This window comes from Heteronotia binoei, chromosome 5 (assembly GCF_032191835.1).
Source record: "Heteronotia binoei isolate CCM8104 ecotype False Entrance Well chromosome 5, APGP_CSIRO_Hbin_v1, whole genome shotgun sequence".
In the NCBI taxonomy this organism is placed as follows: Eukaryota; Metazoa; Chordata; class Lepidosauria; order Squamata; family Gekkonidae; genus Heteronotia; species Heteronotia binoei.
In genome coordinates, this window is record NC_083227.1 from 172,518,319 (window position 1) to 172,531,157 (window position 12,839).

A 12,839-nucleotide genomic window follows, 5' to 3' on the forward strand; every position below is an offset into this window, starting at 1 on the left:
ATCAGCATCCCCATTTAATGGCTGCTAGTCAAACAAAGACTTTTCCATGACAGACATGAAGATATCTTTCCCTCTTTCTATCCCATGCAGAATACAGGCTGTGGAGAAACGCCATCTTGGTTGGGAGGGAACATGAAACTGCTAAGCAGGCTTTGGGGCCTAGCCCTCCTTTCATCCCCCCCCCTCCCTTCCAGAGCCAAACCAGCAACTCTAGGGGGAAAGCCTCCTAGAGTGGCAGGAAGTTCTTTTGTTCTTGGTATGTGAGTTAGGAGGAAGAGAGGCAGTCTGCAGCTGGCCTTCAAAGGAGAAAGGTTGGTAGCCTGGGCTCCTGCCTGTGGGGGTGGCCCCAAGGCAGTCATTCACAAGGTAGGGCCAGTTTACACCAGGGATGAGCTGATGCGTTTAAATCTACCTTTATTTGACCTCTGGTTGCTATTCAGGTGCTGTGCTAAACTTTTACATGTAACTGTTTTCGTTGTGCTTTTCTTTTCTTTTCTTTTTCTCTTTTAAATAAATAGTTTTTTTGCTGTTTTGAATGCTGGCAGTCAAACTCTGTACCACATAGATCCCCAACCGCCTTAGACCACGCTGCTTTAAGACGGGGGCCCCGGGGAAGGGGGAAGGCATGCAGTTGGATAAGGTGCCAATCCTCCAGGGGTTCCCTGAAGAAGTGCTGTGGTCTCTGTGATACCCAAGTACTGGGTGGCAGAGGGCCTTGAGGCCTGGCCTCATAGCTGGAGAGGGGGATTGGGAGTCCTGTTCCTCTCAATCTGAACCCCTAGACTGAGCAGGTGGTGGCAGCGAGCCCAAGTGGCAGGAGGAGAAATAGCTCCCTCCAGGAGTTGGCGACTCAATAGGGAGTTGACGGGACCGGGTCTGAAGGCAGAATCGGGCCGGTTCCGTCACATTTGGCGGCAGCGGTGGGATAAGAACAAACAGAGAACTTGATTGGCCAGGCATTTTTGTTTTTTGATACGTGCAAGCACCCAGAAGAAGCAACAGAGGTTTTGTTTTATTTTCGGGTCAACTGGAATAGGGAAAGTTTAGCTAGTTAGGATGGAGCATGCTAAGAGACTGGAAATCCTGACGATGACAAAGCCACAGCTCCAGGAAGAGTGCGCAAAGCAAAAGCTGGAGTGTGACAACATGACTGTAGCAGATATGAAAGACCTCCTGTTGGAGCATCATCAGCATGCAGGGGCACCTGCAGAAGTGCCCCCCACCCAGTCAGAAGCAATCTTGCAGCTACAGTTGGAACTGGAGAGAATGCGTATCGAGGCGGACCGAGACCGCAGATGGGAGGAAAGAGAGAGGGATGAGATCCGCAGATGGGAGAAAAGAGAGAGGGAGCTGAGACAAGCTGAGATCCGCAGACGGGAGGAAAAAGAGGGAGCTAAGATCCGCAGACGGGAGCAGAAAGAGCAACGTCGCCATGAGCTTGAGGTGCTACGTCTGGAAGCTGAACAAAGCAAAAAGATCAAAGTCACCCCCAAGACTTTGCAGTGTACAAAGAGGGAGAAGACCCCTCCATATACCTCTCCAACTTTGAGAAGGCAGCCAAACAGTGGGGGATTGCAGAGGAAGACTATATGTCTTACCTCTGTAGCATCCTGACTGGAGAACTTTCAGCCATCTATCACAGCATGCCTATGGAAGATGGGGGGATAACTTTTGCAGCCTATAAAGCCACTGTATTTAAAAGGTTTAAACTGGGGCCAGACCACTCCCAAAAGCAGTTCAGGAGTTTAGCTCCACCAGAATGTAAATCCTATTCTGAATGTGGGATAATGAAGGAACAGACAGTTCCAGTGTTATTGGGCCGGGATTTGTTGGTTGGCCAGTACTCTATCAATTCTGTAACCCGCAGCCAAACCCTCAGAGGAAAGTGGGAGGAGGAAGGCAACGTTAGGGAAGCCAACTCACCACCAACCAGGGAGGGGGAAATAGCCCAGGTTACTGAGGACGAAGAGAGGTCAGTCACCCAGGAGGGGGAGGACCAGCCTGTCTCAAGCCCTGGAGGAGGGTGTTCCCAAGGGGAAGAGGGGTGTAGCTTTCCCCAAGTGCAGCAAGAGGCTGTAGATGTTCCTAGCGAGGAAGGGAACCTGTCTAGCGTAAAGGATGTGCATCCTGAAGAGACAGAGGAGGAGAGTGGAGATTTCACAGGAGGTTCTGAGAGCAGCAAGGCTAATGTGGGCTCAGAAAAGCACATAGCTGAAGGCTTGGGGGAATGGGAGTGGTTCCAGAAGGGGGTCCTGAGTGACCTTAGGTTGGAACCGGTTCACCAAGTAGCTGTGGATCAGGAAGTGGGATCTTCCAAGACGCTCTCAGAACAGGTTGTCTTGAAGCAGGGCAGAAAGGAGTCCTGGGAAGCTGTGGGACCTTCCAGGCAGGAGGGGGGCCAGTTGGGTAGTGCTGAAAAACCAACTGAGGGGACTGAGAACCCAAGCCAAACCCTTGCTGAGGGTTCTGGAAACAGTGGGACTAGGGGTGGCTTGAAGGAACAGATGATAGAAAGTCTGGGGGAGCCAGGAATGTTCCTGTCTGAGGTTCAGAGTGACCCTAGGCTGGAACCACTGTGTGAGGTGGCAAGGGACCAGAAAGTGGAGTTCTCAGAAGCTGAGACAGGGGATAGGGTGATGGTTTTCCTGCCACTTCATACTGGTGAACGGAAAGTGGAATGGGAGGGACCCCATGTGATTGTGGATGACCTGGACAATGCCACTTATGTGGTGGCTATGGAGAAGACTGGAAAGACAGTTAAAGTGGTGCAGGTGAATATACCACAGCCATTCTCTGCGAGGTCCATGGTGTTGCATATAGGTAGGAAGGAAGGAGACAAAAAGAAGCTGGAACAGCAATTGGTTGGAGCCCCAGAGGTGGTTTTCTGGGAGGTCAGAGTGGACAGAGGGAACATTCCACCAATGAGGGATAAAGAAGAAGCAACTGTGTGGGAACTGGGCAGTTTCCAACATCATATGTGGGGCCAGGAATTTCCTCCTTTGATGGACCACTCATCCCCGCAACAGCAGCAACTGAGGGAGAGCACCAAACTCCAGAGGTGGTCCTGGGAGATGGAGGAGTACATTTTAAAGACTGGACATTCCTTCCGAATGCAGCAATGCAACTTTTTGTCCAGAAAGGACATGGACACCTAGGGTGTTGGACTTTGTGTATTGTTGGGAAAATTCCTAATCTTGGTAAATGTTCTGTTTTGATTAATGGGTTTCTCCCTGGTTTGTTTGGATTCTGCTACGGGATCACCTCTGCAGGAGGCAACCCCTCCGGCTCAGAATTTAAGGAGGGGGACGTGTGGAGAAACGCCATCTTGGTTGGGAGGGAACATGAAACTGCTAAGCAGGCTTTGGGGCCTAGCCCTCCTTTCATTCCCCCCTCCCTTCCAGAGCCAAACCAGCAACTCTAGGGGGAAAGCCTCCTAGAGCGGCAGGAAGTTCTTTTGTTCTTGGTATGTGAGTTAGGAGGAAGAGAGGCAGTCTGCAGCTGGCCTTCAAAGGAGAAAGGTTGGTAGCCTGGGCTCCTGCCTGTGGGGGTGGCCCCAAGGCAGTCATTCACAAGGTAGGGCCAGTTTACACCAGGGATGAGCTGATGCGTTTAAATCTACCTTTATTTGACCTCTGGTTGCTATTCAGGTGCTGTGCTAAACTTTTACATGTAACTGTTTTCGTTGTGCTTTTCTTTTCTTTTTCTCTTTTAAATAAATAGTTTTTTTGCTGTTTTGAATGCTGGCAGTCAAACTCTGTACCACATAGATCCCCAACCGCCTTAGACCACGCTGCTTTAAGACGGGGGCCCCGGGGAAGGGGGAAGGCATGCAGTTGGATAAGGTGCCAATCCTCCAGGGGTTCCCCGAAGAAGTGCTGTGGTCTCTGTGATACCCAAGTACTGGGTGGCAGAGGGCCTTGAGGCCTGGCCTCATAGCTGGAGAGGGGGATTGGGAGTCCTGTTCCTCTCAATCTGAACCCCTAGACTGAGCAGGTGGTGGCAGCGAGCCCAAGTGGCAGGAGGAGAAATAGCTCCCTCCAGGAGTTGGCGACTCAATAGGGAGTTGACGGGACCGGGTCTGAAGGCAGAATCGAGCCGGTTCCGTCACACAGGCAAAAGAGTGACGGTTTGGTAAAGCCTCGAATCAAGTTCCAGTTTTCTGCTGCAGCTGAATACAGGCACTCAACCTATTGGAGCCCTCACCCCACCCCACCCACAAACTGGGATTCTAGACTTCCATTTAATCCCAGTTTAGAATTCTGGTTTGTGGCGATAGGAACGAGCTCCTGTTTGCCCAGGTGTTCTCATTTGAACATTCAAGTTATATTGGAGTTTGATTCCCTTTGTGTCAGATCACAGAAGGGATCAGAAAGGTCTGAGGAGAGAGTATGGCATGAGCCAGTTCTGGGATAGTGGGTTAGAAATTAAATGAAATAAATAAATAAGCCATGTTTGTACCCATCATATCAAACATCTGTTTGTCTTGACTTCTGAGTGTGACTGTTGCATCTGTTATTGGATTACACCTTTTCACGCTAAAAATAGTCTAAAGGCAGTGGATTGAATATTTGAATTTTCCCTTGTGTAAAAAACCATACATACACAGTTCAATCCACAGAACAAAGTAAAAACAGAGAGATTAGTCTGCAGTCCCATGTATACTTCTGAATACACATATATGGAATTGCATTCTAACCCCCAGAATCACTTTTTAACAGCACCCTTTCCCCAAGGTTATGGTATACATGTGCTGTCACTCCTCTGCCCCAACTGGACCAATCTATTTGATTACTGCTTGGATACTGTCTTAGTAGCTATAGGCAGCAAAATTGTATTGTAGTTTCATGGAAGCAGGAAAAGTCAGCTCCAGGGATAGCACTGTAGATGGCAAATGTCTGGATTCTTTTTCTCCTGCAGGTGGAAAGCTGGCTGAATTGTGTGCTGGACCATATGAGGGCCACTGTGAGGCATGAGATGACAGAGGCAGTGACGGCTTATGAGGAAAAGGCAAGGGAACAGTGCCTTTTTGAGTATCCTGCACAGGTATCTCCTGAAATATCACTCTATTCCATATCTATCTATCTGCCGGTCTGTCTGTCATCTTCTGTCATTTTAAACCATATATGGCAGGGGTGGCCAAGAGTAGCTCTCCAGATGTTTTTTGCCTACAACTCCCATCAGCCCCAGCCATTGGCCATGCTGGCTGGGGCTGATGGGAGTTGTAGGCAAAAAAACATCTGGAGAGCTACTCTTGGCCACCCCTGATATATTGGTACAGAAAAAAGAGAAAGAGAAACAAAATTTAAAATACACGTAACAAGGACACTCATAGATATTATAGACATACAAGAATAAGGCCTGCTGTGAAGAAGAATACAGCATGCTCTAGAAAGAGGCTCCGGGTGAGTGCCCCCCCCCAAGGTCTTCCCACCCATTGAAGTGAAGGCATTCACTCCCCCCCTCACCTCCAAGGGAGCTGATGATGACCAATTTCGCACTAGACCTTTAATCCTGGTTTAGCCCTGTCCCCAAGCTAACATTCTACACTAAAATCATGGAATCATAGAGCCATAGAGTTGGTATCTCTGTTTCTAGTGTAGAATGTCAGTTTGGGGGCAAGGATAAACCAGGATTAAAGATCTAGTGCGGAACTGGTTGATGTCTGTCATCTGGAGAGCAGTTGTAATTATGAGTGATCTCCAGTCCTCACCTGAATATTGGCAACGATGGCTCCCCAGGAGGAAACGGCTGGTTTGCAGGGTGGAGTGTCTGAGGTCCCACCCCTCCTCAAACCGTACCCTCTCCAGGCTCCACCCCTCAAATCTCCAGGAATTTGCTAACCTGGAGTTGGCAACTGCTAAGTCACACTGGCTGTCATGGAGGGCTGCTGCTGAACAGGAGCAAGCAGCAGGCCTAGTCAAGTTAAGCAGGCCTAATGGCAGTCAAAAGAATAATTCTTGGTGGTGGTGGTGGGGGGGGGTTGACGGTCACAAAAATGCTGAAGCTCAGCATTGCTTTTGTTTGCAGTGCATTGTTTCCTCCTTGTCCTGCCATGTTCAGCCTTGCAGTATTTAAGCATGAGCTTGTGGTGTGAGCAGGTGTTTTTTCCCTAGCCCAGTTGTGTGATGGTATACCATAGAGTGTGCACCTCAAAGCAGCCATTTTCTGTAGGGGAACTACTCTGACTTCAGCTTTCCATCTCCTCCCCACTCCCTGCAGCCTCTACCAAGAAAAAGTGCAAACTTTCTCCATAGTGAGAACCAAAGCAGGAGGGAAGTGACTTCAGCAGGATGTAATGACACAGAGTTTGCCCTGCAAAGCAGCCATTTTCTCCGGAGAAGCTGATCTCTGCCATCTGGAGAGAAGTTGTAATTCTGAGTGATTGCCAGCCCTCACCTGGCGATTGGAAATTGCTGGTTTGGAGGGTGGAGTCTATAGCATTGTACCTGTCCAAGGTCCCATCCCTCCTCAAACCCTATCCTCTCCAGGCTCCAACCCTGAAATCTCCAGGGATTTGCCAATCTGGAGTTGGCATCTGCTAAACCACACTGGCTGTAATAGGGGGATTGCTGCTGAACAGGAGCAAGCAGCCAGGCCTAGTTAAGTCATGCCAATCAGGTGACATCAAGTCACCCAGAGAGTGCTGCCAGGCCTAGGGTAGCCAACCTCCAGGTGGAGCCTGAAGATCTCCTGGGATCACAATTGAACTCCAGACAACAGATCTCTCTCCCCTTGGGAAAAATAACTGCTTTAGAGGATGGCCTCTATGGCATTATATTCAGCTAAGGGCTCTTCCTTTACTGCCTAGCAGCAGCCTCTGGCTAGCAACTTCCCCAGTGGCCCAATCCTTGCCTGTCCTGGGGTGAGGCTGAGGGGACGAGGGAGGGAATGACAGGAAAGAGGCAGTCACCATGACTTTTGAGGAAACGCTTTGTGAGGCTGCAGTAGAGCAGCTGCCCTTTCTGAGGCTGGTTGACAGAGAGGACACAGAGAAGCATCAGAGATGTGTCTGTCTCTGAGGTAAGACTGTTTTGGTGGTTTGTTCAGTGTCCCCGGGCCTGCAGTAGGTGGGGGACAGGGGAGTCAGTCAATGGGAAGCCAGAGGTAGTTTGTTGAGTGTACCCATCAGCCAATGGGAGCACTCCATTTGGCAGCCACCATTTGAGAATTATTATCTATGATGATTTAAAATTTAAAATTGTATTTCAAGTACACAGCATGTTCATAATATTCAGGAATACTTTCTCTCTCAATCTCAATCTTAAGCAAAGTTTACTACTGCTACTAGTTAGCTTAAAACCTAGACATTATTTGACATTAACTATCAAATGTTGGACTTGCAAGAACAACGTATTAATTATTACGTAGTTTTAAAATATTAACATATTTTCGTGGTCAGGGCTCCCAACTGTTCTCCACTGCTGGTCCAGCCGCGAAGGAGAGGGGTGAAGATGAGGATAAGGGCGGGAGCAGGAGCGAGAGTGAGGGGGGGGGGGGGGGCAGGATGAAAGCAGAGGCTAGGGTGCTCACCAAGGCCTACGCCCCGGGACCAACCCACTCCTCCGTTCACCTGCCAACCCCGAAACTCCCCACTTCTGCTTGTAATAACCCCAACTACACTGCATGCTCCACTCACCGCTTCCCTCCTCGTCGCGCCGACCTGCGCTGTAATCCCACTCCAATGCTGAGTCAGCCCCTCTCGAGTGTCAGTCCGCAGTCACACCCTGTCTCGGCGTCGGCAGGGATGTTCTCCCGCAATAGTCAGCAGGAGCCCCCCATCGGGCTGGTCTGCGCAGCTCGCAGCTCGCTCCCTTCTTCGGTCTGCATAGTTCGCACCACGCTCCGCTCTTCGATACTTCGATTAAGAGACTCAGCAACAGAGGTGGAAAGAGATGAATGTGCAGGTCTTTATTGTTTTCACATTAATGCGGGAAGGAAAACAACCTTTTCACCCCCTTTCCTCCATTCTCCTTCGAAATCATTCAACTATACCCATAACATTTTATACCCTCTGGAAACAAACGTACAGATTGGCTACACAGTCCCCCGCTTCTGATATCTTGATTACATTCATTGGTCAAATAAATCCCATCTTCCAATTTAGAAGTGAAAGATGACTGTCAAGCATGAGATTTCAAAATAACCAGTCCTTGGATTTTGAAACAAAGTTAGGTTCATTGATAATCCATGTGGCTCATTCCAGCTGAAGATTGGGACTGATATTTTGTAACACTAGAATACAAGCTTTAAAATGGTTCTATAAACAATTCTACATTCACATGTGAAATTCACACTCTGGGTTCCTTATCTATATTGTGGCTAGCACATCCTGGGTTCAAGCCTTGCCAGGCCTGGGAACAAATCCCAGGAGGTCTTATCTTCAAAGAGGACATTCCTGCGTCTGTTAGTAAAAGCGAAAGAAGAAAGGTGGGGGTTGCTACTTTGATGTGCTCACATTTTAACTTTGGGTTAGTAACATTTCTACCATCTAAATTCTCTAACATAAGAATAACAATTCTAAGGTCTGACTTCAGCAATATAGAAGAGGTATACAATGCTTGACAATGACTTGGTATCACCTGGGGTCTCTGATCAGGACCATCCAGGTCTCACTTCTTTGTACCTCATATCTGCGGTTTCCCCCCCTTCCCTGTTGGCTCAACTCCAGAATGTGTAAGAGCAGAGCTTCTGCTCTCGCAGGGGAATTTTGACCTTCTCTGAGAGATAGGCTCCTGGAGATGTTTACAGAACAAATGGTGATAACAAATTTCTGCTAAACAGTAGACAAGTGCACCTTTAAGACCAACCAAGTTTTATTCAGAATGTAAGCTTTCGTATGCTCTTAAGCAGATTTTATTAGACAAAATGGGAATGGCAAGCAACAATTCTTAATGTAAGTGGGCAGTGAGTTGGTATGTAGAATCATGGGAATGTTTTTAGCAGATTAAAAGAATCACAAATAGGGATCTGTCTGTGTTAGTGTTAGAACAAAGCAGGGCTGAAACAACACTGGTGGGTGATAAAAAGCAGACTGCTGTTGTAGGTGTGTAGTGCCATAAATCTAGGTAACATTCTGGCTTTGTTAGTTTAAATAGAGGGCATGGTTTCTCAAGAGGTCATAATATCCATTATAGTTTGCCATTAGAAAAAAAGGAAGACATTAAAATACAGTGAAGGATGGGTTAGTATATGCAATAAGATAAATATATGCAATAGGACAACTTCATCTGCATAGCTTCTCATCTTCTATTTTTCCTTTATTCTAGTAATCCTATTATCTTGTCTGATTTTATTGACCATTATTTCCATTGCTAGAATGAATAGTAGTGGTGATATTGGGTATCCTTGTTGAGTTCCCTTGGCAATCTCAATTTTCCTGAATAAGGAACCATTCATTAAGATTCTAATATATTGACAAGTGTAAATACTTTTAATCCAATTTTAAAAATTGTTTCCAAAATCTATTTTTATAAAACTTTAAGTAGGAATGGCCAAAGCATATTGTCAAAAGCTTTTTCAGCATTCAAAAACATAAACGCTGTTTTTTGACCTTCTAAAATATTCAGTTGTGTTTAAGAGATATCTGGTGTTGTCCTTCATATATCTTTTGCGAACAAATCCCATTTGATCCTGATGAATTAGTTCTGGAATACATGTACTTATTGTTGCCAAAATCTTGTAATCTATGTTTAGCAATTAAATTGGTCTGTAAGATTGTGATAGTAGCAGATCATTCCCTTCTTAGCCTCTTGCCAAGTTAGTGATAGCTGCTTTGTTTTCCTTGTTAGCCACTACGGGACTATCAGACTGGAGGGGATGCTGCCCACCCCTCTGCAGACACATGTAGCGACCCACAGAGGATGCAGGCAGTGGCCTCAGAGACAGCCGTGTTGAACAGGGCTCCTGCCAACCCCCAACCGGTCAAGGGCAGGCCCGACACCCGGGACAGTGATTCTGATGTTGATCCCTCCGCAGACACATGTAGCGACCCACAGAGGGTGAAGGTGGTGGTCTCAGGGACATCCATGTTGAACAGGGCTCCTGCCAACCCCTAACCAGTTAAGGTCGACCACGACGCCCAGGACTGCGACCACGACGTTCATGGGTCTCAGCAGGCTGGTCCCCCAGGGTTGGGCTTGATCACCACCGGGAGGAGCAGCCTGTTGGCTGGCCGCCAGTGATTGGTCAATGTTGGCGAGGAGCCACTCAACCCTTTCCCCCCACTTCTGTGACTGCTTTGCTGTAGCCAGAAGATGGAAAGGTGGGCAGTGGCTGTGGAGTTCACAGTTGTTGCAGTTCTTCACCTGTGGATGCTGTAGCTACCCCCCTGGACATGGGGAGGGGTTGTGGGCAGGGTCTGTAGTATGAGTGATGCCACCATAGCCAGCAGTCTGCTCGGGGATGCTCTCCAAAGGTCCTCTACCACATGGCTCGCCAGTGTCACTGTGCAGCTACCTGTGAAAGTGGACAGGGGTCAGCTGTTGCCTCTGATTGCACATCCCCATTTGTGGTCCCCCTAGGCCACCTGGAGGGGCTTCATGGCGCTTGTCATTTATGGTCAGACAGAGCCCCATGACAGCAGTATCCATCCCCTCATCACTCAATGTGTCCTCCTGGCGAGCTGGTGCCTGGAAACTCAGGTCCTGATGGGACAGTGGCAGCTGGAGGCTCTGGACATGGCCTGTTGCCATGCCGGATATGCTGGGCAGGCTTGCCCCCTCCCTGTTTGCCATCTGTTCGCTAAGAGAGCCTCTCTGCTCCGAGTCCCCCATGGAGCTTGTGGCAGCCCTGGAGGAGTCCTGAGAGTCACCTGGAGAAGGCAAATGGTGGGGCCATCAGCATTAGCATCCCCTATGGTTGGGTGGCCCATAGGGGGGTGCATGGGCTGACCTACCGCCAAGCATCTCCATGCCGTGGCCTGCCACAACCACTGGGCAGATGAGTGGTACCATAAGGGGTTCAGATCCAGTCAGGGCCCGTGACAATGCCTCCTCATAGGTTGCCCCATCAGTGATGAGCCTTCTGACCTGTTTCTTGGTGGGACCAAAGCAGTCATTCCAGTGCTTCAGGGTGGACTGTTCTGTGTGGGCTGCATGGCCCACAGCAGAACTTGCTCCACTGCCAAACGCCAGAAACTCCGGCAATGCAAGGCTTCCCACCCAGCTCTCATGCAAGCGAGTGCCATCGCTGCATTCTGGGCCACCAACCCAAACAGTAGCACCTTCTTCACCTCCGTCCAGTTTGGTTGGCATCAGCCATCTGCAGAGGCTGACCTGACTGCCATCCCTCCCACAGGCAGTGGAATGCAGGGGTGTCTGGCCTTGGCTGGCAGATAGTGCCCACTCTGGTACAGCCCTGCCCCGCTTTCCCACGGGATGGGATCAGGGCGACCAGTGCCCTCCAGAGCACTGGCTCCCGCTTGGATGAGGGTAGGTGAACTTCCCCCAGTCCCCAGGACATGTGGGTGGGCACCCTGGGAAACCTGCGCACTGACCAAGGCTCTTGCCAACCTACAGGACCACTGCGGCATTGTGGCTTGTAGTGTCCCTTCCCCCCAACTCTGGGCTCCCTAAGAGTGTGCCTCGTCCATCTACTCCCTGCGCTGTGCTTCTGGGTCACATGGTGGTGAGAGTGTGGAGGTACTGGGAGTGGCTGAGTACTTTGAATCTTGAGGATGCCACCTGTCTAGGTGGACCACTTCTGCCTAGACCATGCCACTATCCAGAAGTTGTGTGAGCAGCTGGGTCTGATCCTTTGCAGCCAGGTGACAAGCTCATGTGCCATCCCTGTCCTGCAGAAGGTCCTCATCTCTCTGTGGTTCCTGGCAATGGGATTCTTCCAGGGTGTTGTGGCCAAGGTCCTGGAGGTGTCTCAGTCATCAGCAAACTGATGCCTCCACTCATTCCTAGATGCCATGCTGCCGCGCCTCCAGGAGCATGTTTGGTTCCCTACAAGTGAGGAGGAGTTGTGAGCTGTCAGAGCTGGCTTCGCCGCAGTTGCTGGGTTCCCCAATGTTGTGGGGACCGTAGACTGTACCCACGTCACCCTATGCAGGAGGAGCCCATGGTGTAGCACAACAGGCATAACTTCTACAGCATTAACGTGCAGCCATTGAACAGTCCCAGCAGGGACTGTTCACAGATCTGGTTGCGAAGTTTCCAGGGAGTGTGCACGATGCCCAGATCTTCACGTCCTCAGGACTCAACCGGCTCCTGGCTGCCTGACTGGATGGCAAGGGATGGTTGTTAGGTACAAGCGCAGGGTGCCAGCGGGGGGGGGGGGGGGCACATCCCACACAGATGGCTCCTCAACATCTCCCTCTCCTGCAGGTAACCGTGGCTACCCCCCTGCTGCTGTATCTGCTGATGTTGAACCTGGAGGATGTGCCCGAAGATGTTGAACCTGGAGGATGTGCACATTCGGCCGGGTCTTCGGGCTCTGCACTGGCTTCCAATAATATACCGACTTCGGTACAAGGTGCTGGTCATCACCTTTAAAGCCCTATATGGCCTGGGACCTGCCTACCTGAAGGACCGTCTCTTCCCACATGTTCCCCAGAGAGTACTGAGGTCAGGAACTCAAAACCTTCTCGCTATCCCCGGGCCAAAAGAAGCCCGTCTTAAGTCTACTAGGGACAGGGCCTTCTCGGTTACGGCCCCTATATGGTGGAACCAGCTACCGGAGGAGGTGAGGGCCCTGCGGGACCTTACTCAGTTCCACAGGGCCTGTAAGACAACCCTCTTCCGGTTAGCTTACACTTAACTGGTACCGGAACTAATGTAGCTTATCAGACTCTTGCTATTTATATTGTTATAAGGTTCAATGTTTTAAGGTTTTAA

The 12,839-nt window shown here is 49.6% G+C and overlaps 1 protein-coding gene across 1 annotated transcript in view; it reads left to right on the forward strand.

The window, feature by feature from the left end:
* Nucleotides 1-12,839, forward strand: part of DNAH9 (dynein axonemal heavy chain 9) — a 636,923-nt gene that overhangs the window by 127,075 nt on the left and 497,009 nt on the right. Inside the window, exon 25 of the mRNA XM_060238867.1 lies at nt 4,918-5,043. Coding sequence (XP_060094850.1) covers nt 4,918-5,043 — 126 coding nt within the window. The remainder of the gene's footprint in view (nt 1-4,917; nt 5,044-12,839) is intronic.